The sequence below is a fragment of the Cricetulus griseus genome, chromosome 8 (assembly GCF_003668045.3).
Source record: "Cricetulus griseus strain 17A/GY chromosome 8, alternate assembly CriGri-PICRH-1.0, whole genome shotgun sequence".
Classification (NCBI taxonomy): Eukaryota; Metazoa; Chordata; class Mammalia; order Rodentia; family Cricetidae; genus Cricetulus; species Cricetulus griseus.
In genome coordinates, this window is record NC_048601.1 from 71,933,041 (window position 1) to 71,960,582 (window position 27,542).

A 27,542-nucleotide genomic window follows, 5' to 3' on the forward strand; every position below is an offset into this window, starting at 1 on the left:
AGAAAGGGGGATTTTTGGTAGAATTTTTATTTGCTCCTAAACATTTGTTTGTTTCTCATTCTCCCTTTGTCATGTGACATTTGTAAATAGCTAGCTACTGTCCAAAATGTCTTATGACTTATCACCTTGTAATATCAAGAAATAGGAAAAGCATAACAATTTATAAAATAGAGAAAATAAAATTATGTAAAAATATACACCAAGATAATTATCACCACGGATAGCTTTTTCTGCATGCCTATAGATTTTGTTAGATTTTTAAAAAGTTATTATATGGCTTTAAAATTTAAAACTGATAAAATTAAAGTATGTAACTTTCAAAAAAATTCTGTAGTACATTATACTTTGTTGTTATGTTTGTTTTTATTCTAGATAACATTCCATTGCTATAGTAAACACCATGACCAAAAGCAACATGGGATGGCAGAGCTTATTACATACATACGTTACAATTTTTCATGAAGGGAAGCCAAGGCAGGAACTTAAGCAGGTCAGGAATCTGGGGGTAGGACTAAAGTATAGAGTGTTGGGGGAAGACTGATTACTAGTTTGGTCCTCATGACTTTCTCTAGCTACCTTTCTTATACTGCACAAGTTAACCTGCCTTAGGGTGTCATAGTGGGATAAGCCCTCCCACATAACTTAATAACCAAGAAAATTCCCACAGACATGGCCATTAGCCAATGCAATGGAGGCAATTCTTTAAATGAGGTTCTTTCTGCCTGAGTCTGTCATGAAGATCATGCATGACAACCAATTCTCAAAAGCATATGTTGAAAATTAAATTCATATCTCAGCATTCTGGTGTAAATTCTCAATATTTACATCAAAACAGTCAATGTATGTTTTATCTTTAATGCATACAACTCTTCTCATATCCTTATAGAATTTACTGAAAATATATATCCTCTGTGCTCATATGTAGGCCTGCTCTTATTAGAGACTAATCTAGGTAAATATAACTGGATCTTATCTCACTTTTCTTCACTCCATTTTATATCTGTGTATCACAAGGGAATTCCTTGCTCTTTTATTTACAGAAAGTTTATAGTTATAATGAGAGTGTAGTTAAAACTGTAAAATACACCATATGTTATAATAATGATGATGGTGTAGTAGTCATTATTTTAAAACATTTTAATGTTCTCCATATTAATGATAGATTTTCAAAACACGTTTACCACTTTTGTTTTTCAATTTCAAGATGAAGAAACCAGAAATATATTTAAAATGTGTTTTCCTTATACATTCTATGCATGCTAAGAGAACCCAAACTCATGTATTTTGAGTGGATATGTATTATGTACTGTTTTCCGTATATCATAGTCATGCATTATTAATGACATGATTAAGCACTAGGGATTGCACTTTTCTGAAGAGATTATAAAAGTTTTCTCCAAGGAACAGAAAATTATTTTAAATGTCCTGTTCCTCACATGACACCTTAAAGATGAAGCAGAGATTTTCCTGTGTCTTCAAAATGTGAAAAAAAAATCAAGCAAAACTGGTCACATTTATTTTCCTGGGAATTCATTTCATTGATCCCTTATTTAATAAAAGGTAAAAAAGTTCCTCCCATTATAATTATTCCATGACTACTAATTTCCACTTTGAGAAGTAGATCAGAGTAGAGAGGATGGATTGACAGGTGCTCATAATTGAAGGTGTTCCTTGGCTTCCTTGGTCATTCCATTCTGTTCAGACATCTACTTTTCATTTTGTCATTCTTTGTAAATCAAGCTCACTCATCCATCTTCTGAAAAGATGGAAAATTGCATAAATGGGTTATTGAGTTGTATTAGCCCTGATAGACTAGAAATGAGCATTACTTTCCAAAGTATGTATTACAGCTCATCAGAACTGATGTGGTCTGGGTGAGTCCTGGGCTTATGTAGAAGCAGTTCTCTAGGACAACATGCTCCAAATATGGAAGAAAAGTTCTTTCCAAAAGAAAAGTATAGACACTGGGAAAACTAAACGGCATGTCTGTCCAGAATGAATGTTAAAGGTAATGCATAGTTTCTATATTCAAGGGTAGGCAGTTGAAAATACCCCTAACAAGATCATGAACAAAGTACAGGAAAGATGGCTCAGTGGCTAAGCCCCTGTCTGTTCCTCCATAAACCCGGGTTTAATCCCCATAACACATATACAGTGGCTCACAGATGTCTATAATTATAGTTTGGGGGAAAATGACACATTTTTCTGGCTAATTAAGGCACAAAGCATACACATAGTGCACAGATACACATTCATGAAAAGTAACCATGTACATAAAATTACAGAACATTTCTTATACTATATATAACATTGTATATTATAATGTCCAGTCACAAGACATTTAGAGATCACAGTAAACCAATTTAGATCATTTAGATTAAACATTACTAATTTTCCAGCCCTTCCTCTGTGAGAGTGTTCCTGCAACTCCAATAAGGTATAACAATTAGTATCACTGTAGTTGACAGACACTATTCAAGTGGTCAAAATGTGATTTTACTGCATGAGCATCATAGAAAGCAGAACCACTTTAATCTGCCAAAACCAGTTCAATCCTTTGACCAAGGATGGAAAAAAGAGAAATTGATGCATACTCTTAATCCTATCTTTTAAAGAGAATCCGAGAAAAGGAAACAGAATTAAGTCTAACCAACCTTTGCTTCCAATTTACTCAATGATTAATTTGATAAACATTTTTTACAGAACATGAGATTATACAAGAGAAAAATATACATCATGAAGGTTTCCAAATGCCCTAAAGTTGGGGCCATGGGCAGTTTTAATTTCATCTGTGTCTAGACCAGCACATGACATTTTAAAGGAGGTGGTGGTAAGACCTCCTTAAGTTTTCTTTTTGCTCCAGCTATAATTTCAAGAACTATATTGAATAGGTATTAAAAGAGTAAACAACCTTGTCTTGTTCATGATGTCAGTGGAATTGCTTTGAGTTTCTATCCATTTAATTTGATGTTGGCGATCAGCTTCCTGTATATTGCTTTTATTATGGTGTGCCCCTTGTATCCTTGATGTCTTCAACAATTTTATCATGAAGGGATGTGGGATTTTGTCAAAAGAGGTTTTTCAGCATGTAAGGAAATAATCACACTTTTTTCTTTCAGTTTGGTTATATGGTGGATTACAATGACAGACTGCCAAAAGTTTAACCAATCCCGAATCTCTGGAATTAAGCCTACTTGGTCATGGTGGATAGTCATTTCATTGTGTTCTTGGATTTGGTTTGCTAGTATTTTATTGAGTAGGTTTGAATTTGTTCAAAAGTGAAATTGGTCTGTAATCCTTCCTTTGTGTTGAGTATTTGTGTTATTTAGGTATCAGGGTGACTATGGCCTCATAGAAAGAATTTGGCAATGTTTCTTCTGTTCCTGTTTTGTCAAATAATTTGAAGAGCCTTGGTATTAGCTCTTCTTTGAAAGTCTGCTAGAATTCACTAAATTTATCTGGCCCTGGGATATTTTGGTTGGGAGATATTTAATGACTGCTTCTATTTCCTTGTGGTTTATTGGTCTATTTACATTGTTTATCAGATCTTGATTTAACTTATGGAAGTGATATTTATCAAGGAATTTTTCCATTTCCTTTAGATTTTCCCATTTTGGGCAGTACATGTTTTTGAAGTATGACCTAAAGATTCTCTGGATTTCTTTGGTGACTTGTTATTCCTTCCTTTTCATTTCTAATTTTGTTGCACTTGAATATACTCTGTCTGTATTTTGGTTAGTTTGGATAAGTATTTATTTATTTTGTTGATTTTTCTCAAAGTACTAAGTCTTTGTTTCACTGATTCTTTGTATTGTTCTTTTTGTTTCCATTTTATTAATTTCAGCCTCCATCTCTCCTATTTGTGTCTGCTTCTTTTTGTTCTAGAGCTTTGAGGTGTGCTGCTAAGTCACTAGAATGAGATCTCTCTAAATTTTTCATGAAGGCACTTAATGCTATGAACTTTCCTCTTCCATTGTGTCTCATAAGTTTGGCCATGTTGTGCATTCATGTTCATTGATTTCTAGGAAGTCTTTAACTTCTTAATTTCTTCCTTGACCTTGTGTTAATTCAGTAGAAAGTTGTTCAGTATCCATGAGTTTATAAACTTTTTTTTTGTTGTTGTTGTTGTTGTTAAAATCCAGATGTAATTCATGGCAGTCTGATAACATCCATGGGGTAATTTCATTTTTAACCCATGGAGACTCAGCTTTGAAGGTTGAGTATATAGTCAGTTTTGGATATTGTTTCATTCAGTGCTGGGAAGAATGTGTATATTGTTTGGTGATTGAGTGAAATGTTCTCTGTACCTCTGTTAGGTCCATTTGAGTCACAACATCTGTTAGTTCTGTTATTTCCCTTTAGTTTCTGTATGGACAAACCCATTGGTAAAAGTGGGATGTTGAAGTCTCCCAATATTCTTGTGCAGTGTTGAATGTGCAATTTATGTTTTAGCAATATTTGTTTTTCAAAAGTGGGTTACATTACATTAGGGGCATATATGTTCTGAATTGAGACCATCATCTTGATGGATTTTGCCTTTGATGAATATGAAATACCCTATTCCATCTCTTCTTAATAATTTTGGTTGAAAATCTATTTTGTTGATATTAGGAGAGCTATACCATCATGCTTCCTAGGTTAATTTGATTGGAACATCTTTTTCCAACCCTTTACTTTAAGGTAATGTCTATCTTTTATGTTGACGTGTATTTCTTGCATGCTGTAGAATGTTGGATCCTGGTTTCATATACAATGTGTTAGCCTGTGCCTTTTTAATTGACAAATTGAGTCCATTGCTATTTAGGGATATTAAGGACCAATGATTGTTAATTCCTGTTATTTTATTGTTAATAGCAGTAGGGATGTGTGTGTGTGTGTGGGGGGGTGTATGTTTCCCTTCTCCAGATATTGCTGATATGAGATTATTGTCTTACTACCTGGTTGTTTTTGATGTAGTTAACTTCCTGGAGTTGGAATTTTCCTTCTGTAAGTATGTGTTTGTGGGCAGATGTTGTTTATTTTTGACTTTGTCATTACATTTCTGGTTTTCACCATTTCAATATGGTGATTGAAAGCTTTGTTCAGTCTACTAGACTGAGCTGACATCCATGGTCTCTTAGATTCTGCAAGACATCAGTCCAGACCATTCTGGATTTTAGGATGTCTGTTAAAAGTCAGTTGTTGTTCTAATAAGTCTGCTTTTATATGTTAATTATCCTTTTTTCCTTGTTGCTTTTAATATTATTTTTAATTCTGTATGTTTAGTATTTTGGTTATTATGTGGTAAGGTGATTTGTATTTTCTGATGCAATCTATTTGGTGTTCTGTAAGCATCTTGTACCTCCATAGGCATATAGGCCTATACTTATTTAATTTGGGAAATTTTTCTTCTATAATTTTGTTAAATACATTTTCTGGGTTTTTGAGCTGGGTTTCTTCTTGTTGTATGCCTATTATATTTTATTTTTTATTTACATTACAAACAAGCTTGTTTTACATGCCAATCCCAGTTCCCTCTCCCTCCCCTCCTCCCCTGCCCACCAGCAACTCCCTATCTCATCCCCTTTCTGCTCTCCAGGGATTGTGAGGTCTTCCATGGGGTGGGGTCTTCAAAGTCTGTCATTTCATTTGGAGCAGGACCTAGTCCCTTCTCCGTGTGTCTAAGCTGAAAGAGTATCCCTCTATGTGGAGTGGGCTCCCAAAGTCCACTGGATAAATATTGATCCAGTACCAGAGGCCTCATAGATTGACTATACCTCCAAACTGACATCCACATTCAGGGAGTCTAGAACAGTCCTATGCTGGTTTCTCAGATATCTTTCTGGGATCCATGAGATCCCCCCTTGATCAGGTCAGCTGTTTCTGTGGATCTCTCAAGACTGGTCTTGACCACCTTTTCTCATCACTCCTCTCTCTCCGAAACTAGATTCTAGGAGCTCAGCTAAATGTTTAGCTGCAGGTGTCTGCTTTTGCTTCCACAGCTACTGGGTGAAGGCTCTAGGATAGCATATAAGGTAGTCTTCAATCTCATTATTGGGGAAGGACATTTAAGGTAGCCTTTCAACTATTGCTTAGATTGTTAGTTGGGGTCATCCTTGTAGATCTCTGGATATTTCCCTACTGCCAGATATGTCTTTAAACCTATAATGGCTCCTTCTGTTATGGTATCTCTTTTCTTGCTCTCCTCTTTTCTTAACCTGATTCAATCTTCTTTCTCCCTCATGTCCTCCTCTTCCCTCATGTCCTTCCCTTCTCTTACTCTTAACTCCATCTCCCTTCCCACCATGCTCCCAATTATATCAGGAGTATCTATTTTTATGTTTGGTCTTTTCATAGTATCCTATCTTTTTCTGGATATTTTCCAATTTTTTAGATTTAATATTTTCTTTGACCGATAAATCTATTTCCTCTATTGTGTCTTCAGTATCTGAGATTCTTCCATCTCTTATAATCTGCTGGCTATGGCTTATGCCTGTAGTTCTTGCTTGCTTACCCAGATTCTCAAATTCCAGGATTCCCTCCATTTGTGTTTTCTATATTGCTTCTATTTCCATATTCAGTACTCAAACAACATCCATTATCTATTTGTTTGTATTTTCTTTTAGATTTATAGATTCCTTCCAATTTTTTTGCTTGTCTTTTCCTCAATTTGTTTAGGCAAATTGTACATATCCTTTTTTAGGATCACTATCATCTTCATAAAGTAAAATTTAAGGGCAATTTCTTGATCTTCAGTTGTGTTGGATGGTTCAAGTACCATTGTAGGATAGCTGGGCTCTGGTGGTGTCATTTTTCCTTCTCAGTTTTCCATTGTATTCTTTCATTGCCATTTAGATATGTGGATTTGGGATGGTTTTAGCTTTAGGTGTTGATTCCTGCATTTGTCTTTGCTAGATGGGTGTTTGTCCCTTGGTTTCTTTTTCTCTCTGGTCTTCTGGCCTAAATGGCCAAGATTTTTGCTTACTAGGTTGTCTTCAGGTTCAGTACGGTGTCCCGTGGATTTGGGCGGCTATAGTTCCCTAGATCTGGCCTGAACTCTGGTAAGGCTGTAGTTGTCTTCTAAAGTTGTAGATGAGGATATAGAGCTGGGGTTACAGTCTGTGGCTGTCAAGCAGGCTTTAAAGGGATTTTGAGGGAGGTGGATAGTGTCTCAACTGGGATTCCCAGGACCAGCCTGGTCTTTTATAAGGCTGCCAGGGCTGTGGGCCATAGTATGGAGCCCAAGGGAGAAGAGTAGTCTGGGTTTGTTGAGTGGATTTTAAGGAATGTTAGCTGGCAGTGAGCAGTGTCTTATGTGGGGTTTCTTGGCCCTGCCTGGCCTCTGATCAAGCCAAACGCTTCTTTGAAATTAGTAAGCTGGGATATGGGTCCCAGGAGTGAGGACACAGTCAAGGGTTATTGAACAGGCTTAAAGGGGCTTAGAGGGTGGTGGGAAGTGTCTTCCCTGCAGTCCCTAGTACTGCTCTGGCCTCTGGTACATCTACATGTGGGCTGTGGAGCCCTAGCGTGGAGCCCAGGAATGGGGTGCCTTGATAGGCTTTCTTTAAAAAGGATCCTTCCCGGAAGATCATCAGTACTACAAAGAAGTCTGCCAAGACTACCTGTGACTTTACAACACTGTCTGACATCTGAGAAAGTGTTAGAATAACACTTGTGTTGCATTGTTGCATTTTAAATGGGCTCTGAAAAGGAAGAATGATGATGGTTTCACATTGATGGCAGGCCATTGAAATACAACAACCTGTGCAATAAAATGCCCCAATGTCACTAGCCTACCCACCCTTCATTTTATAGAAAAGTAAATAACAATTAAAAAGTTCCCATTATACTTTAATCCCTATTGATTTCTTTTTACATCACTGCTCTGTCCATATATTTTGGGAGTTACAATAGGGAAAATGCTGCTTTCTATTTTATCTTTTATCTTGTGTCAATACAACTAAAAATAAAAAAAAATCAAGTATAATTGAATGACTATATTTAAATACAGTTAGCTGACTTCATGTGTTCTGTTCTCAGATGTCTTTAGAAATATATTTGTTTTGATGATTTATTTTGCTTTTAATTGTGTGCATGTCTGGGTCTGTATTCCCAAATATGTTTAGGTGCATGAGGAGGCCCAGGGAAGGCATCAGTTCTCCTGGAACTAAACGTATACCTGGTTGTGAGACATTTCCCATGAGTGCTGTGAACAGAACTTTAGAAAAAGCAGTATATGCTCTTAATACAGAGCCGACTCCTCTGGGTCATGTATTCCCTCTTTTAAAACCCAGGCTGTTTTCAATATTCCCTTAACAGGGTCTTCCACTGATATCCATACCTTCCTTGGGATTAGAACTCTGATCAGATAGGAGACTGGAGCCTGTCACCCTCCTGTCTGACATATTACTCAGATCTCTGGATTTCCCCTATTATCCCTCATGCTGTGATGGGACATGTCGACAAACCAGGGTTCAGAAAATGTTAGTCACATGCTTATCACTTACCATATGCATGGCCTTCATTCATATGGTATGCAGGTGCAGTGATTATGAAAATATGGACCTTCAAGGTTGCCAGGGAAGTCATTCTGGGGTGTATTATTGGGGAATCTAACCCACCATTTTCATGCTTGGGTATGATTAGCTAAGGATGCCCACCTTACCAGGGCATATGCTGATAAATTACACAGTAGACCTTGGAAAAGCTCTCTGTTAACATTCATATTTATTCTGGAAGACTGTTGTCAGCACATTCTCCTGTCATACAAACCCTCGTCTCTAAATCTTAGGATATTTGGACCATTGTGTTACATGCATACATTGTGTTCCTCTTTCAGAGTGCTTTCTGTCTTGTGACTTCTGGAGATACTATAAGTAGAGAAGTAGAAACTACAGAACAAATAAGTACAGATTCCAGTGACTTTCTGCCTCTTCTTAACTCCATGGTGCAGCTACACTGTCATTGTCTCAATTCTTCCATGAAACCAAGTAATTAATTGTAACTCAATTCTCCATTGCCATCCATAGCATATTGGCATAATAATTTCACTTTCAGTGAAATCAGCATATTCCATCACCAAATAGAAATCTAATTACATTCTGTGGCTCCAGGCTATAAAGCTCAACTTTATATAACTTTTGACAGAACATACGTGAAGATGGTATGAAATGGCTTCAGGCTCTTTTCCTTTAGCTAGAAATCAGAAGTTTCTTAACTCAACCAATTATTTCTTGTGCGCTATTAAGCTAAGAGTAATATTTATTCTAAATTACTTATAGTATTTATGTGATAAGTCACAAATGTTTCTGAATTTATATAACTACTCATGAATCAAGAGTTTATTGTAGACAAGAGCCCAAGCCAATATAGGTATCATTTATTTAAATAAAAAGCAGTAAGGAACAATGGGGATTTTTCTTTTTTAAATTTATTCTCTTTGTGTGTATGTATGTGACTATGCAGGGTCATGTGTGAACATTTAGGCGTGTGGAGACCTGAGTTTGATGGCAGGCATCTACTCCAGTTGCTAGTCCCCTTGTCTTTTGAGAAAATGTCTCTCACTGAATCTAGAACACATTCTTTGTTAAACGGGATGGTCAACCCCAGAGAGATGTCTCTGTCCCAGCTTTCCTGGAAGTGAGATTATAGGCATACACTACCACGCCCCATTTTTACATGGATTTTTACATGGGAGATGGAGGTCTGAATTCAGGTCCTCATGTTTGTGTAGCAAGCACTTTATTTAATGAACTATTTCCTCAGTCATTGATATTTTCAATGACACAAAAAGGATTTCCCATTATTTAACATTATTGTCTTGAGTGTGAGATAAAGAACAGCTGCTTTAAAGGAGACTACTGTGAGGTGCCTCAGTTTGTCTATGAACACGACAAAAAAGTACTTTGGCTTAGACTCCTGAGGGTTTTAATGGTCTCACCCTCTTGTGTCCTTATTCACATGTATAATTTTTAAACACTTAGTCCCAGAGTTTGGGGTCAAAATTTAAAGGCTTCATTGAATGCAGAGGTTGAGTAACTACTGACATCAAATAACCATAGGTTGGAATATCTTTCCTCTGAAAAAAAATGAATGGAATAATGTGATTTCTCCAGTCAATTTTGACTTGAAGTTACAAGAATCTTGTTCTCAGTCTCAAAAGAAGAAAGGTATTTAGAAGTCTTGAAAGTCTGTGTCAAATAAGAATTGTGTCTGTCTGATTCTTTCTTAACTTACTGCTTATTACTTATTTTATATTTTAAAATGACATCAATTTCAACTCATTGATTTTGCAATATTTAAAAGAATAACATAGTTAAAACACATGGAAAGTGATCTGTATAAATTCAGCTCATCCCGAAATCATCATAGTCATTGTCATGGTCATCAACATTATCGTTATCACTGTCACCTTCACCAACACCATCATCAATTTTTGTTTCTTCTTTTAGGGAATTTTACTACCATTAAAATATTGTCATGAAAAATACAGAACTTGGTTTGATGTGTAATAAGATTTTAGGCATCCGAATTGACCTACCAGCAGGCCATATAGTTACAGATGAAAGGCAAAGTCTGTGCTACATTTCTTCAGCCATGTTAGTGACTGATGACATGCAAGAATGATATTTTAGAGGGGAAACTACAGATATTCCTTAAGTGTAATTCTGTGTGATAAATTATCACATTTCTTCAATTCCAAAAGTGCAAAAGAAAACAATACCTTGGATTTCCTAAACAGATGAGAGGAAGGCCCTCTTGGAAGGGCAATGAGTGCAGGGGAGTCTTTATTTTACCATTAGCAACATAAGTGCCTGCAAAGTAATTGACAGCTCCCTGGGCACTGACAGAAGGAGCTACATCTCTTGTTAACAGGAGCTTTGTTGAAACAAAGCTTTGTTGAAACAAAACTCTGGGGTTGTGAAGTCTTTAAAGAGAAGATCAATGAAAAGAGGGGTCCATTTAAATGGTTCCCTGGACAAAAAGCCTTTGAACTGCAGAAGACCAGCTAGAAGTCTGCTAGAAGGGAAGCTTCCCAGGCTGAACATCACACCAGGAGGTGTGGATATATCCAAGCCTTTGTCATTCACATTCCATAGGTCCCTGGTCTTCATCCACCCTACAAACTGATCCTTCAACTCCTTTGACCAAAATAGAAGAGTTAGCCAAAGGCAGAATTAGCTAAGGAAAAAAGAAAGGTGATCAAGGAAAACATGGCTATCTGTGTATTGTGAAAGTTTAATTTAGGCTTGTATCTCTTAAGTGATGGGCATAAATAGGTAGCTAGGGAGATGGCCAGGGAGAGAGAGAGAGAGAGAGAGAGAGAGAGAGAGAGAGAGAGAGAGAGAGAGAGAGAACCAACCATTTCATTAAATTTATTTTATGTGATTTACAGAGCTTTGAGTTTTCTTTTTTCCACATACCTGCACATTCATGCACACCACACACACACACACACACACACACACACACACACAGACTGCATAGCATGAGATTCTAGGATCATTGCAGAATTTGTGTATTCCTTTTGAAGAGGGTTTCCAGTGCTGTTTTGATTCAGGGTAATTGGATTATCATTACTGAATTAAACAGTTTATATATATGCTTCTGAGCTATTTTTCTCCTACAGAGTTTGCATAAATGAATGTCCAAATATTCCCCAAGATGTTAACAGCACACCAATCTGAATGGTATAATTGAAGTTTGAGTTTTTTCATCTTGGCTGACTTACATTTTTAATCTTTTAATCAACCACTGTTGTTTTATAATCAAATAAATATTTGAACAATAAAGAGTAAATCATCAGTTAATATTCATTTGTCTTCCTGTTTGTTTAGTAAGTATGTTGTAACAAGCACCGTGGTAGGTGTTGTGAATAGAGATACACAAAGACACATTGCCTGTTCAGCTGAAGCCTATTTGCTGGGAGTAGAGTATCATGAGGGAGGCTAGTGGTGGCTTAGAGGATAATTGCACTTACTGTGGAAGGAAGATGACTTGATTTTGATTTCCCCAAACCCAGGAAAATAGTGAAATATGGTTATTCTTACCCGTTACGCCAGCATTGGGAGGCATGTAGAGGCAGGAGGATCCAGGGAATTCTCAGGCCAGGCCACCCAGCTGAAATGGTGAACTTCTAGTTCCTATCTCAGGGGTGAATAATAAAGGAAGATGCTTAACATCTTTCTCTGGTACCCATATGTGCATACCTGTGCATTCATGTATAATACACACACACACACACACACACACACACACACCCCACAGAAGAGAAATAAAATGAAAGCTTTAAAAAAATAGTTCTGGGCAAAGAAAAAAAATGTATAGCGGAGAAGGGGAAACCAAGAAGAGAAATCATTATGATCTAAAACACACATTTTAGTAAACCCGGCCAATTTGATGAATTTAAATGATCTTTGCAGTGGGACATAGACTAATTATTTGAAAAAGTTATTCTAGAAGACTACATTTAAAAAAAGTTATATTTAGAAAAAGTTATTATAAAAGGAGATAAAAATTGTTTTTAAAAGTACCATGCTTATATATCAGCTCTATCAATTTGAATTGGTCCAATTATCACCTCCTGTTGCAAGTGATATAGAAAAATCTCTAACATAGAAAGTTAAGCTCAATCAGTTATGAGACTAGGCTGATGGGTGATACTTTATATGCTTTAATCACACTCAAAAATAGACAAGAGTCATGTTCAGGAGATAAAATTTAGGGACAGGAAAAGTAACTTAATGGTTAAAGGCATTTGCTATTCTTTCAGAAGAACTCAGTTCAGTTCTGAGCAGCCATAGGGTAGATCACAACCCCACATATCTATATTTCCAAGGGCATCCATGGTTACTGCATACATGTGATGTGGTACACATGTATACAATCAGGCAGACAAAATATTTTTTTAATCTACTTGGTTAGTGGATTTTTCAATTGTTTTAGTTTTTCTCTTGGACAGGTTTTTTTTTTTTTTTTTTTTTTTTTTTTTTTTTTTTTTTTGGTCCTGGATGCCCTTGAACTCTTTATGTTTTTGAGACAAGCCTTGAAGTATTGATCCTCTTGCATCTACCACTAGAGTGCTGATCTTACATGTGTGGAACCCATACCTAGTCCATGTCATGCTGGAGATTGCACACACAGCTTCTTCACGTTCACATATGTTAGATAAGCTCCCCTCAGCTGAACTGCATCCTCAGCCCCAGGGGATGTTAACCTAGAGAACTTCTGGATTCATTGAATTTGGAGCATGATAAGAATTTGCAGGGGGTAGATTACTTATCACTTATTTAATTGAGAATACTGAGAACAACAACAAACAAAACAAGAGAGGATGAATTTTTTCAAAGAATATTGTTAAGGTATAACAGGTATTAGAAAATAGAAGACAATATTATATGTGGCTTAGGATATTCAAAAGCTGATACATGATAGAAATATTAACTTGAGAGCCAGGTGATTAATTTGATAATTCATTAGTTTGATAGACAGGAGAATTGATAGTTTTGAGAATACTGTTACACAAAGAAATATATTACAGTAAAAATTGATAGGCCATGTGCATTTTTAGTAAACATTTGAGGACCCTGAGGAAATAAGAGAGGTAATAAAGACAGCCTGAAGTTGTCAGGTTTAAGGAAATCTGACAGAGATGGCTTCCCAAGAGGATCAGGCAACCATGCTGCACGCTGTGAGATATAATATGAGGACTTAAAAATCACATTGAAACTGGATAATGAAAATGTCATTAAAAATATGATACTGTTTTCTTATATGGGAGTTTGACAGGACAAGATCTTAATATGACAGGAATAGAACATAAGAAAGAGGAAAACTTTACCAGAAAATTAGTTACGAAGGAAGGAGAGAAACCTAAGAATTAAAAGAGCGAAATTGCAGAGTGGAGTTTTTATGGTTTTTGTCTTTGTATCTATCATACAAAATTCAAAACATCTAATAATATTTTAATATATTTAAAATTCCAACAATATAAATCAAACATTTAAATTTACTTTCTTTAAAAACCATAATTTTATCTCACAGCAAATGTTTATTAATTTAGAAACTTAATGGGAACGTACTTTGATTTTCACAATATGCATTGTCACTTCACTCTGTGTTACAACTCTAAAGTGATTATGTAAGGAAGGTGATGTTTACGATTTCTTGAGTATTTGCTATTACTTTTGGAAATGTCCCTCTTATGGCACTCTTATGTACTTTGAATTCTGTTTGGTTCCTTGAATTCACTTCCAGAAGGCAAATTTAAAAGAAAAAAGGAAATACTAAAATTATCAATATATAACTATTTCTAAGTTCATTAGTGAACATGTGGTAAGTATCGAGGAATTTTCCCATTTCTATCTAATCACTTTACTTTTTAGTTAACCTCTACATTGATTTTATGGATCCTTTCAAAAGCACAGCATTTAGCATGTTTGATTTTACTGTCTTTTTCTTGTTCACTCCATGAGTTTGTTTTAATCTTTATTTCCACATTCTATTTAATTTACCTTTAAACTATTCTTTTCTTCTCCAGAAGAAAAAGCATAATCACATTAAACTGTAGATTTTTCATGTGTTTTTAGAGGATGGATTACAAAAGCCTATTTTTATTGTTTAATATATCAGTTTAGCATAGGAGAGATGTCACACATATGTATACATTTATTTGAAGGTGTTTAGCCATAGGGAAATCATTGTAATTTCACCCTTCTTATTGACAGTAGAAGAAGAAGCATCAGATGAAAATTGCAGATATTATGTATTTTATCTAATCTTTCTCTTCAAATCACTAGCTAGAAGCATTAGTATTTCTACTGATGTGGAGTCATATATAACATTCCAGTTTAAAAATCTATCTGTCCTTACATTTCAGTAGCTCACAATTCTGTGACCTTAACAACTTGGAGTTAGAAATTCCAGAAGACAACTATTGTTTTTAGTCTCTACATGAACACATGGCGTTAAAATGCAATGGGCATCTACAGTGTATATTAGTTTCATTGAGATGAATCTATCAGCCAAACAGAGATAACACATCTGTAAGGATAAGTAATCCCTTCAATGAGATTTCTAAAATCAAAATTGTTCATGTTTAAGTGAGACTTAATACTGTCCCATTAGTACTTGACAATATATTAATGATTCATGAAACAAAATTTCAAAGTATATAATTAAACTAAATGTTATTAATATTGTGATATATTTTATATTTTCTTACCAAGAGTATACTGTAGAATTTTTTTGTTTATTGTAACCATTCATTTTTAATAAGAAAGGAATGATGGGGAATGAGATGAAATATTCTTTACATTGGCAGAGACAGAGGGAGACTTTGTTTTCTTCTTAATGCATATACGTGTTGGAAAGCTGATAGACTTGAGAAATTCTGCCTCTAATATATTCCCAAAGTCATACTGCAGCAATTCAGAAATTCAATTTTAAGGAAAGGATGCATACAAGCCTTTCATATTTTGGCAGCATCTGCTCACATTGGCCAGAGATTCCAATTATATTAAATAAATATTTACTTGTTTGCTCTACTTGATGATATATATCAGTGTCTACAGTTTCCAATTCCACAAAACACTGGGAAGGCTTTTCTTCTGCTGTTGTAGTAAAACATGAATAAAAATAGATAATGAGCTAATAGATTTGCTTCTTGAATACTGATAGGCTGATAGGTAAGCTGAAAAACAAGTTTACATTTTACCTAATATTTCATAAGCATCAATTTAAAATACCATGGGAAAATAAATCATCACATAATCTTTAATTCCCATCACCTTTCCACAGCCCTGGGACAATATATTAGACACAATAATTAGTCATTAAAAATAGTGACAATTTGCCACTTAATTAAAAAATGTCAAGCATTCCACAAACAGCTTTAAATGTCTTTCTCACTTTAGCTCATAAGAATGTATGATTTCAGTTTAGCAGTTTAGAACATGAGGTAAACGTTCTATTCCTTAGATTTAGGAAAAGAAACTTGTATAACATCAAAGAATAAATGGCAGCAAGGTCTGAAACACTTGTTAAAGTGATCCCTTAAGACTTAAGTCTTTGTACTACTGATGTTCAGTAAATGTAAATTATCATTTTTGTTTTTGTTTTTGAGAATGGCATACCTGTATACAGTGAAATATGCTATTTACTTCTGCCTTACATTGTCTCTCTAGCTAACCTTATATCCCTCTTTAAAATAGTCTTTCCCAATTTTACGTATTTTTTCTTACAACTTACTAAGTTCGGTTAATGCTGCCCATAAATGCATGGGTGTGGGGCCATCCAATGGGACATGTAAAAATCCATCAGTGGCCACATCCACAAAGAGAAAATTCTCCCTTCCCTAGCAGCTACCAACCACCAGTAGCTCCTTAGTAAAGTCAGGAGCCATGGCAATCTCCCCAATGTGTAGTGGGGTTTTGACTGTCTTGATCTCATTCAGGTTGTATCCAGATAAGTCCAACTGCTGTGAATTTATGATTGTGACCTGGGTACCATATGAAGAAAGAAGCACTTTACAACACCTCCTCCATCCACCAGCTAACTCTTCCATTCTTTCTGACTTCCTCTTCAGTGACTTTCCCCTGAGCCTTGATAGCTTTTGGGGCAAGGAAAATAAAAAGCTATCATTGTTAAGTGGTCAATACTGAAAAGGCGTATGTGCACATTCATGCCAGCAGCTGTGACAAACATGATAGACAACAGGCATACATGTTTATGATGTATTTTCGAGAATGAAAAAACATCAAATAAGGCATGATCTGTGTCCCTATATTACAGTATTGCTTAAGACAAAAGCAAATCTAAAATCTCAAGGTATTAATTTATTTAAATACTATTAATAAGAACAACACTTGGTTTTTATTCAATTTAGAGAATTTTAAGTTATGAAGTAGAACTAAGCAGGGCTCATATGGACTCACAGAGACTGAAGCAAGAAGCATGGGGACTGCATGGGTCTGTACCAGGTTCTCTGCATGTATGTTATGGCTGTTAGCTTGGTGTTTTTGTGTGACTCCTAACAGTGGGGGCTGATGTATCTGCTCTTTTTCCTGCTCTTGGGACTGTGGACAAGGTTGCTCTGCCCAGACTCCATATCCAGACTTTTGCCTTGTCTTATTGTACCATGTTTTGTCCTGTTTGTCTGTTGTCTTTTGGAGGCCTGCTCCTTTATCCTTTCTTAAGGTAAATGGAGGAGGAGTGGACCTGAGGGTTTGGGGGTATGGATTAGAGGAGTAGAGAGTGGGGAAACTGAGTTTGGGATGTATTATATGAGAGAAGAATATTTTCAGTTAACAAAAGTAAAGTAAAATCACATATAATTCCCGTTCATTTTATTTTTTCCCTGTGCAGTTATCAATTATATGTTATCTCCATTATAACACTATTTTTAAGAACAAATGCACTTAAAGACCAGTCCTTAATAGGTGGGAGAGTGTTAGCTGCAACAGCTTAACATTAGAAGATTCTTCAAACTTTATAGTTTAATAGTTTGTATTCTTAAATTCTGGGAGGAAAGGCTGAGCAGAACTCAGCTTGTGATAGAGTGGTGAGATTGCTGGAGATGCCAGTAACTGCTCAAGGAAATGCCAACAAGCATTTAAAAGCTTCTTTACCTCTCAAAACTGTTTCTTGTAGGCCCCATTTAATTCAGTCTGTTCTGGGTAAAAATAAATGTTTTGCAATACAACCATATCCTTTCATTTACTTATTGTCTATGGTTGCTCTTATAATACAAGGGCAGATGTTTTCACAGAATCCATCTGGCCAGAAAAAAAGACTGAAATATTTACTGACTACATAGACACGCATGCACACACACACACACACACACACACACACTGTCCAACCTAAACTAATATACAGAGGTTTGGTATTTGGTAGAAAGGTCAGTTTCTTATAGATAGTACATAATCAAATATACCCTACCCTTAATCCATATAACTACTTGTGCATATTTTGATTGGATAATTTAATTTACAATCAGTTGCCATTTTAGAAAATGTTTTCTGTCTGTATTAATTTGGTCTTTAATAATAAAGTATCACAAATAAGTTATGCATTTTCATGCCATTCTAGAGACCAAGAATTCAAAAAACTATGTCAACAAATGCAGTGTCTCATGAGGAGGCCTATCTCTACTAATTACTTTGCAAAAGTCTACAATCTTAGGATCTCCTGACCTGCCTAAGCAGAGACAGTAGTGTAGGGAGAGACCCTGATTACATGTACTGCTGACCATGCCCATTTGGGCATGGTCACAGGTATGTAGAAGGGTGTAGATAAGGGTGAGGGAGAGCCAGGTGCTCTGTCTCTTTATGGGTTGAGCCAGCATTGGGAAGCATTCTGGGACCTGACTGCAAAGAGTGTCAATCTGGTTACTGATTTCTCATGTGAGTATAACTCCCCGTTAAATTACCAGTTAATAACCTATCTCGGGTTCCATTCATGTCCATCTATACAGTAGGATCCTTTTTAATCCTTTTCTATAGACACCAGCTTCATTCATAGTTCTTCCCTCATGACCTAATAAACTCTAAAGAATACCATCATTATGGAGATTAAGGTTTTACTGTATGAAAATGTTTGTTCATAACCATCACATCTCTATTTTATGTTTTGGTTATTTTACTTATCTTCCTTTATTGATTTCTTTTATCTTGTTTTATGAAATATTTTTATTTCATTCTACTTCTCTACATGTTATATTGGTATTTTGTACATATTAAGCATCTTTGATTTTATAACTATGGAATTTTTTGTAACTAATACTTTAATTTGAAAAACATAATCCCCATTTTCTCCCCCTATTACTACTTTTGTTTGTTGTTTTATTTTTTATTCATTTTACGTAACAACCATAGTTCCCCTTCCTTCTCCTCCTCCGCCCCCCCCCTCCGCAACCTGCCACCAACCCACCCCACATCCACTCCTCAGAAAGGGTAAGTACTCCCATGGGGAACCAAAAATGTATGGCACATTAAGTTGAGGCAACACAAAGCCTGTCACCCATTCATTCATTAAGGATTATATGAGCAAGGGACTTTGACAACGGTTGTGTGGCTTGGTCTGTTTGAGGGGCCTCTAGCAGTGGGACCAGGATCTATTGCTGGTGCCTGAGCTGACTTTATGGAGCATATTCCATGTGGTGGGGATGCCTTGCTCACCCTTATTACTTCTTTATCAGTATCAGAAATTAATTTTTATTTTGTGAATCATTTATATTTTAAAAGTTTTAGTTATTTCAATGAGAAATTATTTTATTTTAATTAATTAATTGTGGTGTGTGTGAGTGTGGAGGGCAGAAGACAACTCGTAGAAGTTAGTTCTCTCCTTTCATCATGTGGTTTCCAGAGACTGAACTTGGATCCTCAGGCTTGGCAGCAAGCACATTTACCTGTTAAGTCATATTGACAGTCTAGTTATAGCCATTTTTATTATTGTCTACTAACTCACCTTTATTCCAAATGGAAACTTATTTGTATATCACTCATATAGTATTACACAATTCTCTTCACTTTGATAAATTTGGTTTTACTGATAAGCTTTATAATCACAATTGTTTTATTGTTGCCAATCTGGTGTCCTTTATTGCAGTATGAAGGATTCCTCTAAGGTTTCTAACAAAAATGTCATTCAACTTTTGTCTTGATATCTCTCAGATATCTGTTCTATACATAATATGTTTTATCAGTATTTTTAAAAACCAATGCTTTGAATACATTGTATGACTTCTTTCTGTTATTTAACATATGAATTATGCAAACATATAATATTTAAACAAATTATGATTATGTGTGTTTCTGTGGCTTTGGGAAGAGAGGAACAAATCTGGACAGCTGGAGTTATAGGAAGTTGTAAGCCATAGAATGTTATATGAGTGTCGATCCTCTGAAAGAACAGTATATACTCTTAACTGCTAAACTATCTCTATAGCCCCAGAGAATTTATATTCTTGTAGAGGCACTGCTGGATGTAAATTGCTTTTCTCCTATTTTGGTACATTGTGTCTTTGACTGGAATATTTTAAAATATCATTTCACAGCATGCATTTTATGTTCACCCTGGTTGTAGCCCTTCTGCCTTCACAGATCTGAAAATCCATTTCCTTCCCAGGTTTCAGAGGAGTTTGCCAATCCTTCTTGACTCAAGTCTCTCTTTTGTCTCTTCCCATTTCCCTGAAATGGGATTTTGCTTCATTTGAGGAGATCCCAAAGAACATTTATGCTTTATTTATTAACTTACATTCTTTTAGCAATTTCCAATGATTTTTCATTGAGTCTGCTCATTTTTCTACTTACTCAATCAAATCTTCACTTGTACACCCATGCAGAACTTTTCAGGACACAGAGAATGTTTTTCAGCTTCAAAATTTCTGCTAGGTTCTCTTAAAGTTTTGCTTTGTCTCCAGCTCTTGTTTTATTTATGCATCACTTATTCCTGGGCTTGATGAGCACATTATAAATGCTTATTCTGAATTATGTATAAGGTAACTCACGTACATGAGTCTGTTTGAAGACTGTTTCCTAATATTTTATAAGTTTATTTGAAAACTGTTCCCTAACATTTGTTTTGTTTATTTCCTTGGATGTGTTACTTTCTCTACGTGCCATAATTTTAGTTGTGACCCACAGATTTGAAAAGAAACAGTCTCTTCTACCAGTCTTTTCTGTATGACTACCCATGAAGAGACTTTCACTAATCAGCCCAGATGGAGATTGCAGGAAGCCAGTCAGATGTTTTCTGAATTGCAAAAGTGTATCACATTCTTATTCAAATGTTAAACTTTTTCTGCATCTGGTTCCCAATGTGGGTTCTCTGACCCTGCCACAAATCTCTGAGGCTTCCATTCAGAGACCTCATGGAATACAAACACTTTCATTCCATCTCAGTCAGACAGGAAATAATGTAGTACCAGAGAGATATTTTCCACAAACTGAGCATTATGCACACCTTGTACTTTTACCTTCTGTGAGACAAGCTATGATCATGGCACCTACATCTAATCTTATTTGGTATTTTGTTTTTCTTCCTGTATGGCTGCATGTTCTGTTGTGCTGTTCTAAGCTTCTGCTCATGTTGCTTTGTCTCCATTGGAACAGGATATCCATACTCTACCAGCTCCCTGTCAATAAGTTTCCTAGTTGATTTTCCTCAGCTATAATAAAACATTGTGAACAAAAAAATGGGGAGAAATGGTTTATTTTAGCTTACAGTTTTAATATTCACCAAGAATTGATATCAGGGCAGGAATACAAAGCAGGAAGCTGGACACAGACACTGAAACAGAAAATATGTTTCAGTGTTTCACATGGCTTATTTAGTTAGTTTTCGTTATACAACTCAGAACCATCTGCCCACAGGGGCAGTAGCTAAAGTGGACTGGGTCAAACATATAAATCAAAAAACCAGGAAAATCCTCTATAGGCTTGCCTACATGCCAATTTTATGGAAGAATTTTCTTACATGATATTTTCTCTTCTTAGATAACTTTACCTTGTGTTAAGTTGACAGAAAAACACCTACCAGTACAGCACCCCTCGTCAGTCTCATTCATAACCCACACCAGAAGTTAGAGTACTGTAATTTGTTCTAGATTTCTTTCCCCTTCCCAAATTGAAATGATAGGTTGTCCATTTCCTTTCAGTCATGAACTATGTGGCTAGGGAATAGAAGAAATATGTTAACATGAAAGTGATTTTTTTCATCACAAGGAGGAAGATCTTGGTCGTTGCCTTGTTGGAAATACTGTTAACACCTACCTCATTTTAGAAGTGTTCATAAAGAATTCTTGTTGAAAAATCTGTGGTGCCATGGACAGAATTGGGACCTACTAATAAGCCATATTGCTGACATAGCTGTCCCTCCTGTTAAATTCATAATCCTGAATTCAATTTTCCTACTGTGAGAAAAAAGTGTTAGAATACTTTATTCTGTGGTTTAAAAGAGATCAGGATTCAGTGATATTTTCTATAATTATTAGAGGAATATTTTTTCTCATTCCAGAAAAGAGATGTAAATAATAACAGAAAATTAATGGTGGGGGTGAAGGAGAGAGAGAGACAGAGATGGAGAAAAACAAAGAGATTGACAGATAGAAAGGGAGCAATGCTGTGTGGTAATAACTAATAAAAGTAGAAATAAGTGAATGTAAGAGATCACAAAGTTTAAAGGACAATAAAACTATAAGATCACAGTGCCCTGGTTGCTATGCCTCTTACATATTTACCAATAGACTGGCACCCACAAAACCATAGAAAAGACACTGCTAGCTGCTAATATTTTATTTTGTTTACTTTGTGCTGGTAAGATTACTTTTTTTTTTTTAGTTTTTAATAACAAGAAAATGTTTATATATTAGTCCATATCGGACACAGAAGAGGACGCGCTTGTTAAACACTTAGGATCCCAGAACAAATCCTCACCCCGAGGACTCCACCATTTCTCCATAATCAACCCTTTAGACCATGATAGAAGCTGACAAAGTTACTCATGTCAACAGTTTCCTTTCCCACTGCAAAAGCTGAACAGGGGCACGCCACACTAGTCTGTTGCAGTTTACATAGGAGTTCTCATGATTCTAGCATTATACAAGTTTAAGCTGAGATTATACTCAGAAATAAGTTTAGAAAACAGCATTACAAAAGACTCAGTGAGCAGTGAAAAAAAAAAATCCCATGCAGGGCGACTGTGCTGTAGAGGCGGTGTCTTCATTGCCATAAGTCCTCCATGCGACCAAACTTAAACACCAGCCCTCCAAAAAAGATGAAGGCATTCTGGAAAAATACAGCAATTCCAGGATATACTATGGGCTTTTCCTTAGCAACATAACCTCCAAAGAGAATCCACATGGATGCAATCAGGGATCCGAAGGCCAACATGAAACCGATGAAGAGCCAGATACGAGCGCCTGTCTGGCCCAGACAGCCTTCACTGTAGCTGTCACCTCGCACTTGTCCATTCGACACTGCGTTAATCATGAGGAAGGCTATGGTCGCTATGACGCCACAAGCATGGTATGAGTGGTTGAATTCCTCCATGCTGGGATAAATGACAGCTGCATCTATGATGATCCACCATCCTGTGAAAAAGTCCAAGCCTGGAGCCGGGAGTCGGCGCGTTCGGCAGCCTCACTTCACTCCAGTTCTGCAAGAAAACAAAACAGCCACAGCCACCCAGACTCCCGGATGTCAATGTGCCAAGATTACTTTTAAAGTGTAATAAGTAGAAAGAATTTCTTCATACATATTTTCTTTACTAACTTTTTGAAATATTATTCAAAACATCACAATTTATCATTTCAGTTTGATAATTTTGGGGAGATTTCATATGTGATCAGCAAATTTATATAATTTCCATCCCCCTCTCTCATCCCACCAACTCCTCTCATGCATCCCATAGCCCATTTCACATTCCCATTCTTCTATTTAATCATTATTTTTGCACATATAAAATATGTATCTACCTACCTATATTTCTTTTTATCTATCTGAGATCTCTTAAGAACATTTAATATTACATGTGCTTATGTGTTATTGTGTGTGTGTGTGTGTGTGTGTGTGTGTGAGAGAGAGAGAGAGAGAGAGAGAGAGAGAGAGAGAGAGAGAGAGAGAGAGAGAGAGAGAGAGAGAGAGAGATTGTTGTGTGTATGTCTTTGTGTATATATTGAGCATTGAGCACTTGGGATCAGTTAACCCATCAGGAGGCATATCCATAGAAAATACTGATTTTGCATCTTTCACCTGTCATTTATTGCCTGTAGCTCTTCATGTAAGCTCTTCATGGAGTCTTGATTAATAATGTTATAGATCATCTATGTCCAAAATAATCATTGAATAATGTGTGACATACTTGTATATTTCTTTTTTCATAGTGCCAGAAATATTAACATGTAGATCTTGTCTTAAATTATATTGATGAATTCCTCCTCTGAAGTGTTGAAATAAAACAGGCCACACATGAATGCGTCTGTCTGCTAAATTTGTAGACACATTGTCAGGAAAGCAATGAGACATTCCTGACATTTGGAAAACTGAAGTTCATTTCAGCTTCATTAATGGGACACACTTAGATGTTGTTGAATAAAACAGCTCCCGACTAACTCAATTACATGATGTATTAATGGTCACAGCACAGCTCTTTCCAGGAAGGCAAGAGAATCTGCCACTATTGCTGCATTAATAGCTTTAGGCTGAATAGCTTCTACTCAAATAGACTAATGCACTTCCTGCTAGCCTCTTATTAATTCCTAATCAATAGCTCATTTAGAATGCAGAAGGCATTATTATTAAATAATCCAGACCTTGTATTTCTATGAGACACTTATAGCTTTTACTTGTGATAAACTTTGTAATTATCCATAAATAGAAAAGCTAAACTGTCTCCAATATATCAGGTAATACAAAAATACATGAGCCAACTAGTTAAGAAGTATGTCTTTTCCTTTCAAAGATCTACTCTCAAAAGCAATTAATTAATGCTGTATGGCATTTGGAGGTGTGGACTTATCATACTGTCCTTGCACCCAAAGCTTATTTTATGATACCACAGCATTATCATCCTAAAAATAGTCTCTTTGTCTTAGATTTGCTTTGTTAAAGGACAATTGATTCTAATGCACTAATTATGGCCAAATTTAGGAATAGAATAAGTGGTGATTTTCAGCATTTTGAAACAGAGGCAAAATGTTCAGAAATTAATTTATCTGAGATAGTTGCATGTTATGAAGTCTAATTTTTCACATGTGATTATTTTTAGAATGTTTTGTCTACATTTCTATGTATTCCTCCAAGACAAACTTATTGGCTCTAGGTAATTAAACAGTGAAATAAAGTTCCTGGTTTTCTGTACTTCAGAAACTAGTCTTAATAGGGCAGATTTCTCCTGAAGAACATTCAAGCCAAAGCTGCTTTATGGATGTTTTGTTTATTGGAAGACTGTAATAATATTTCCAGATATCTTTTTAACATTAAAAATAACTTCACATGGAAAACAATTTATCCAGACAAAGGAGGCAAGGTTTATTTACAATTGTTTGTAAAACTCTGTTCTCTAAAGGTTTGAGCAGTTCCAGTCAAAAGAATAGTATATGAAATCACATGACTCAGTATTGCCTTGATCACCAAATGACTCATTTTCCTAACCTTGGCAATTGAAAGAGAATTTTTCCTTTTCTTTTTTGGTTGAAAAATTACAGAACATCCTTAAACAATTCCTTGTATATGGCATTAACTCAAAGTGTAAAAAAAAAACTCTTTGTCGTATGCTTGGTTAAACTGAGATGCATAGGTGTGAGATCATGTTGTGCTTGTAACCAAACTTCAGTGAGATCATTTCCAGGGATATTCTACTGGCCATAGAGGTAACTTTTAAGATCTGCTCCAAGGTTGTTATTGAAAAACAGTCTTGCTTTTATTGTTTCTAGGCAAAGTTCTTTAATGATTACTGTGTTACTGCATACATCTCATAAGTCTCTTTGTGAGCCTTGCTTATATCTTCTTGTGGACTGCTGAAATTTGTCTTCACTGACGTGATTATTCATACTCTTACTCATCTACACTCTGTCAGCCCCATCTTACGACTCTTCCATTCCCCTATAAATGTAGTTTCAGTATTTAAAGGAAGACATATACACATTTGGCTTAATTCTTTCATTAAATATTTCTGAAGTTATTTTATATTTAAGTTTATATTTACTTGTTGTCTATTTGTTTGTTGGGTTTTGGGTTTTGGGTTATTTATTTGTGTGTGTGTGTGTGTGTGTGTGTGTGTGTGTGTGTGTGTACATGAGTGAATTCCTGAAAGCCAGGAGAGGATATTAGATTCCCCAGGAGCTGGAGTTACAGGCACTTGTGAGCCTTCTGATGTGTTTGCTGGGAACTGAACTTAGGTACTCTGGAAGACTAGTAAAAGTTTGTAACCCCAGGGCCATTTTACTATCCTTCTGGATTCAGTTGATAAGAATTCAGAGTAGAACTGGAGAGATGGTTTAACAGGTAGAAGCATTTTGTCTCCTCTTTGAAGACCTGGTTTTTGTTCTCTGAATCTACATGGCTGTTCACAATTTCTGTTACTCCAATTTCAGAGGAACTCTGGATTCTACACAATAGGGACAAAATTGTTAGAAATAAACACATATAACAAAGACAGTCATACACATAAATAAATCTAAAATAACTTTTTAAAAAATATTTATTATTTCTAGTTAGGGAACAAGCTTGTTTCACATGTAAGTCCCTTCTCCCTCTCCCTCCCCTCACCCCCATACCTCCTCCCCCACCCCCAGCCTACCGCCCACCCCATCCACCCACCACTCCCCAGGCAGGGTAGGGTCCTCATGGGGGGTGGGGGGGCTCTGAAAAGTCCATCAAATCTACCTGTGTTGGTCCTGGGCCCTTCCCCATGTGTCCAGGGCCAGAGTGTAACCCTTCACGTGGGATGGGCTCTCAAAGTCCCTTCCTGGGAAAAATACTAATCCACCACCAGAGGCTCCCTGGAGTGCAGAGGCTTCCTTATCCAACATCCGTGTTCAGGGGTCTGGATCAGTCCTGTACTGCCCTCCCTGACAGCATCTGGGGTCAATGTGTTCTCCCTTGTTCAGGCCAATTGTTCCTGTGGGTTTCTCCAACCTGGTACAGAGCCCTTCGCTCTTCATTCCTCCCTCTCTTCAACTAAATTCCTGATTTCAGCTCAGTGTATATCTGTGGATGTCTGTCTCTGCTTCCATCAGCCACTGGATGAGGGCTCTAGGATGGCATAAAAAGAAGACATCAATCTCATTTTAGGGGAAGGGCTTTTAGGTTATCCTCTCCACCATTGCGTGGATTGTCAGATCGTGTCATCCTTGTAGGTCTCTGGACATCTCCCTGGTTCCAGATCTCTTCTCAGACCTATAGTGGCTCCCTCTGATATGGTATCTCTCATCCTGCTCTCTCTCCTCTATTCTTCCCCCAACTCAATATTTCTACCCCTCCATTTCCTCTCTTCTACTCCTCTTCTCTTGCTCTTATTGTAGCAGCTCCCCCCCCACCCTCTTGCTCCCAATTAGTTCAGGAGTTCATGCCACTTTCATTCTTGGGGACCATTTATCCCTTAGAGTCCTTCATGTTTCCTAGTTTCTTTGGTGAAGAGGAATATAAGCTGGTAATCCTTTGCTCTATGTCTAAAATTCATATATGATTGAGTACATACCATATTTGTCTTTTTGTGACTGGGTTACCTCACTCAGGATGGTTTCTTCTAGTTCCATGCACTAAAATAACTTTTTAAAAAGGAAAGAAATGAAAAACAAAACCAGAGCATGACTCAAAGTCTTGTGCTTGAATGTATTTTCCAGAAAGTCCTACTGTGTAAAATGTAGTTTCTAAATCATAAGAAATCAGAATCATGGAAAGTCTAAAACACAGGGAATCTCAAGTTTCCATTGGTTTTAAATGTCACCCATTGATTTTTCATTGAATTTAGGTTTCAGTTTTTTACAAATTTTCTCATGAATCTTAACATTAATATACTAGACATTCATCTATGATCCTGACAATTGGACATATTTTTTT

The 27,542-nt window shown here is 36.3% G+C and overlaps 2 protein-coding genes across 2 annotated transcripts in view; one reads left to right on the plus strand and one right to left on the minus strand.

Moving 5' to 3' along the window:
* Positions 1-27,542, plus strand: part of Lrrtm4 (leucine rich repeat transmembrane neuronal 4) — a 792,102-nt gene that overhangs the window by 560,373 nt on the left and 204,187 nt on the right. The window lies entirely within an intron of this gene.
* On the minus strand, positions 22,576-23,183 carry LOC103160925 (transmembrane protein 50A-like). The gene has a single exon (XM_035448716.1). The coding sequence runs from the start codon at positions 23,028-23,030 to the stop codon at positions 22,701-22,703; it is 330 nt and encodes a 109-aa protein (XP_035304607.1). The 5' UTR covers positions 23,031-23,183; the 3' UTR covers positions 22,576-22,700.

Excerpts from the sequence above, each read along its gene's own strand:
- LOC103160925 (XM_035448716.1), bottom strand. The coding sequence starts at position 23,030 with ATGGAGGAATTCAACCACTCATACCATGCTTGTGGCGTCATAGCGACC.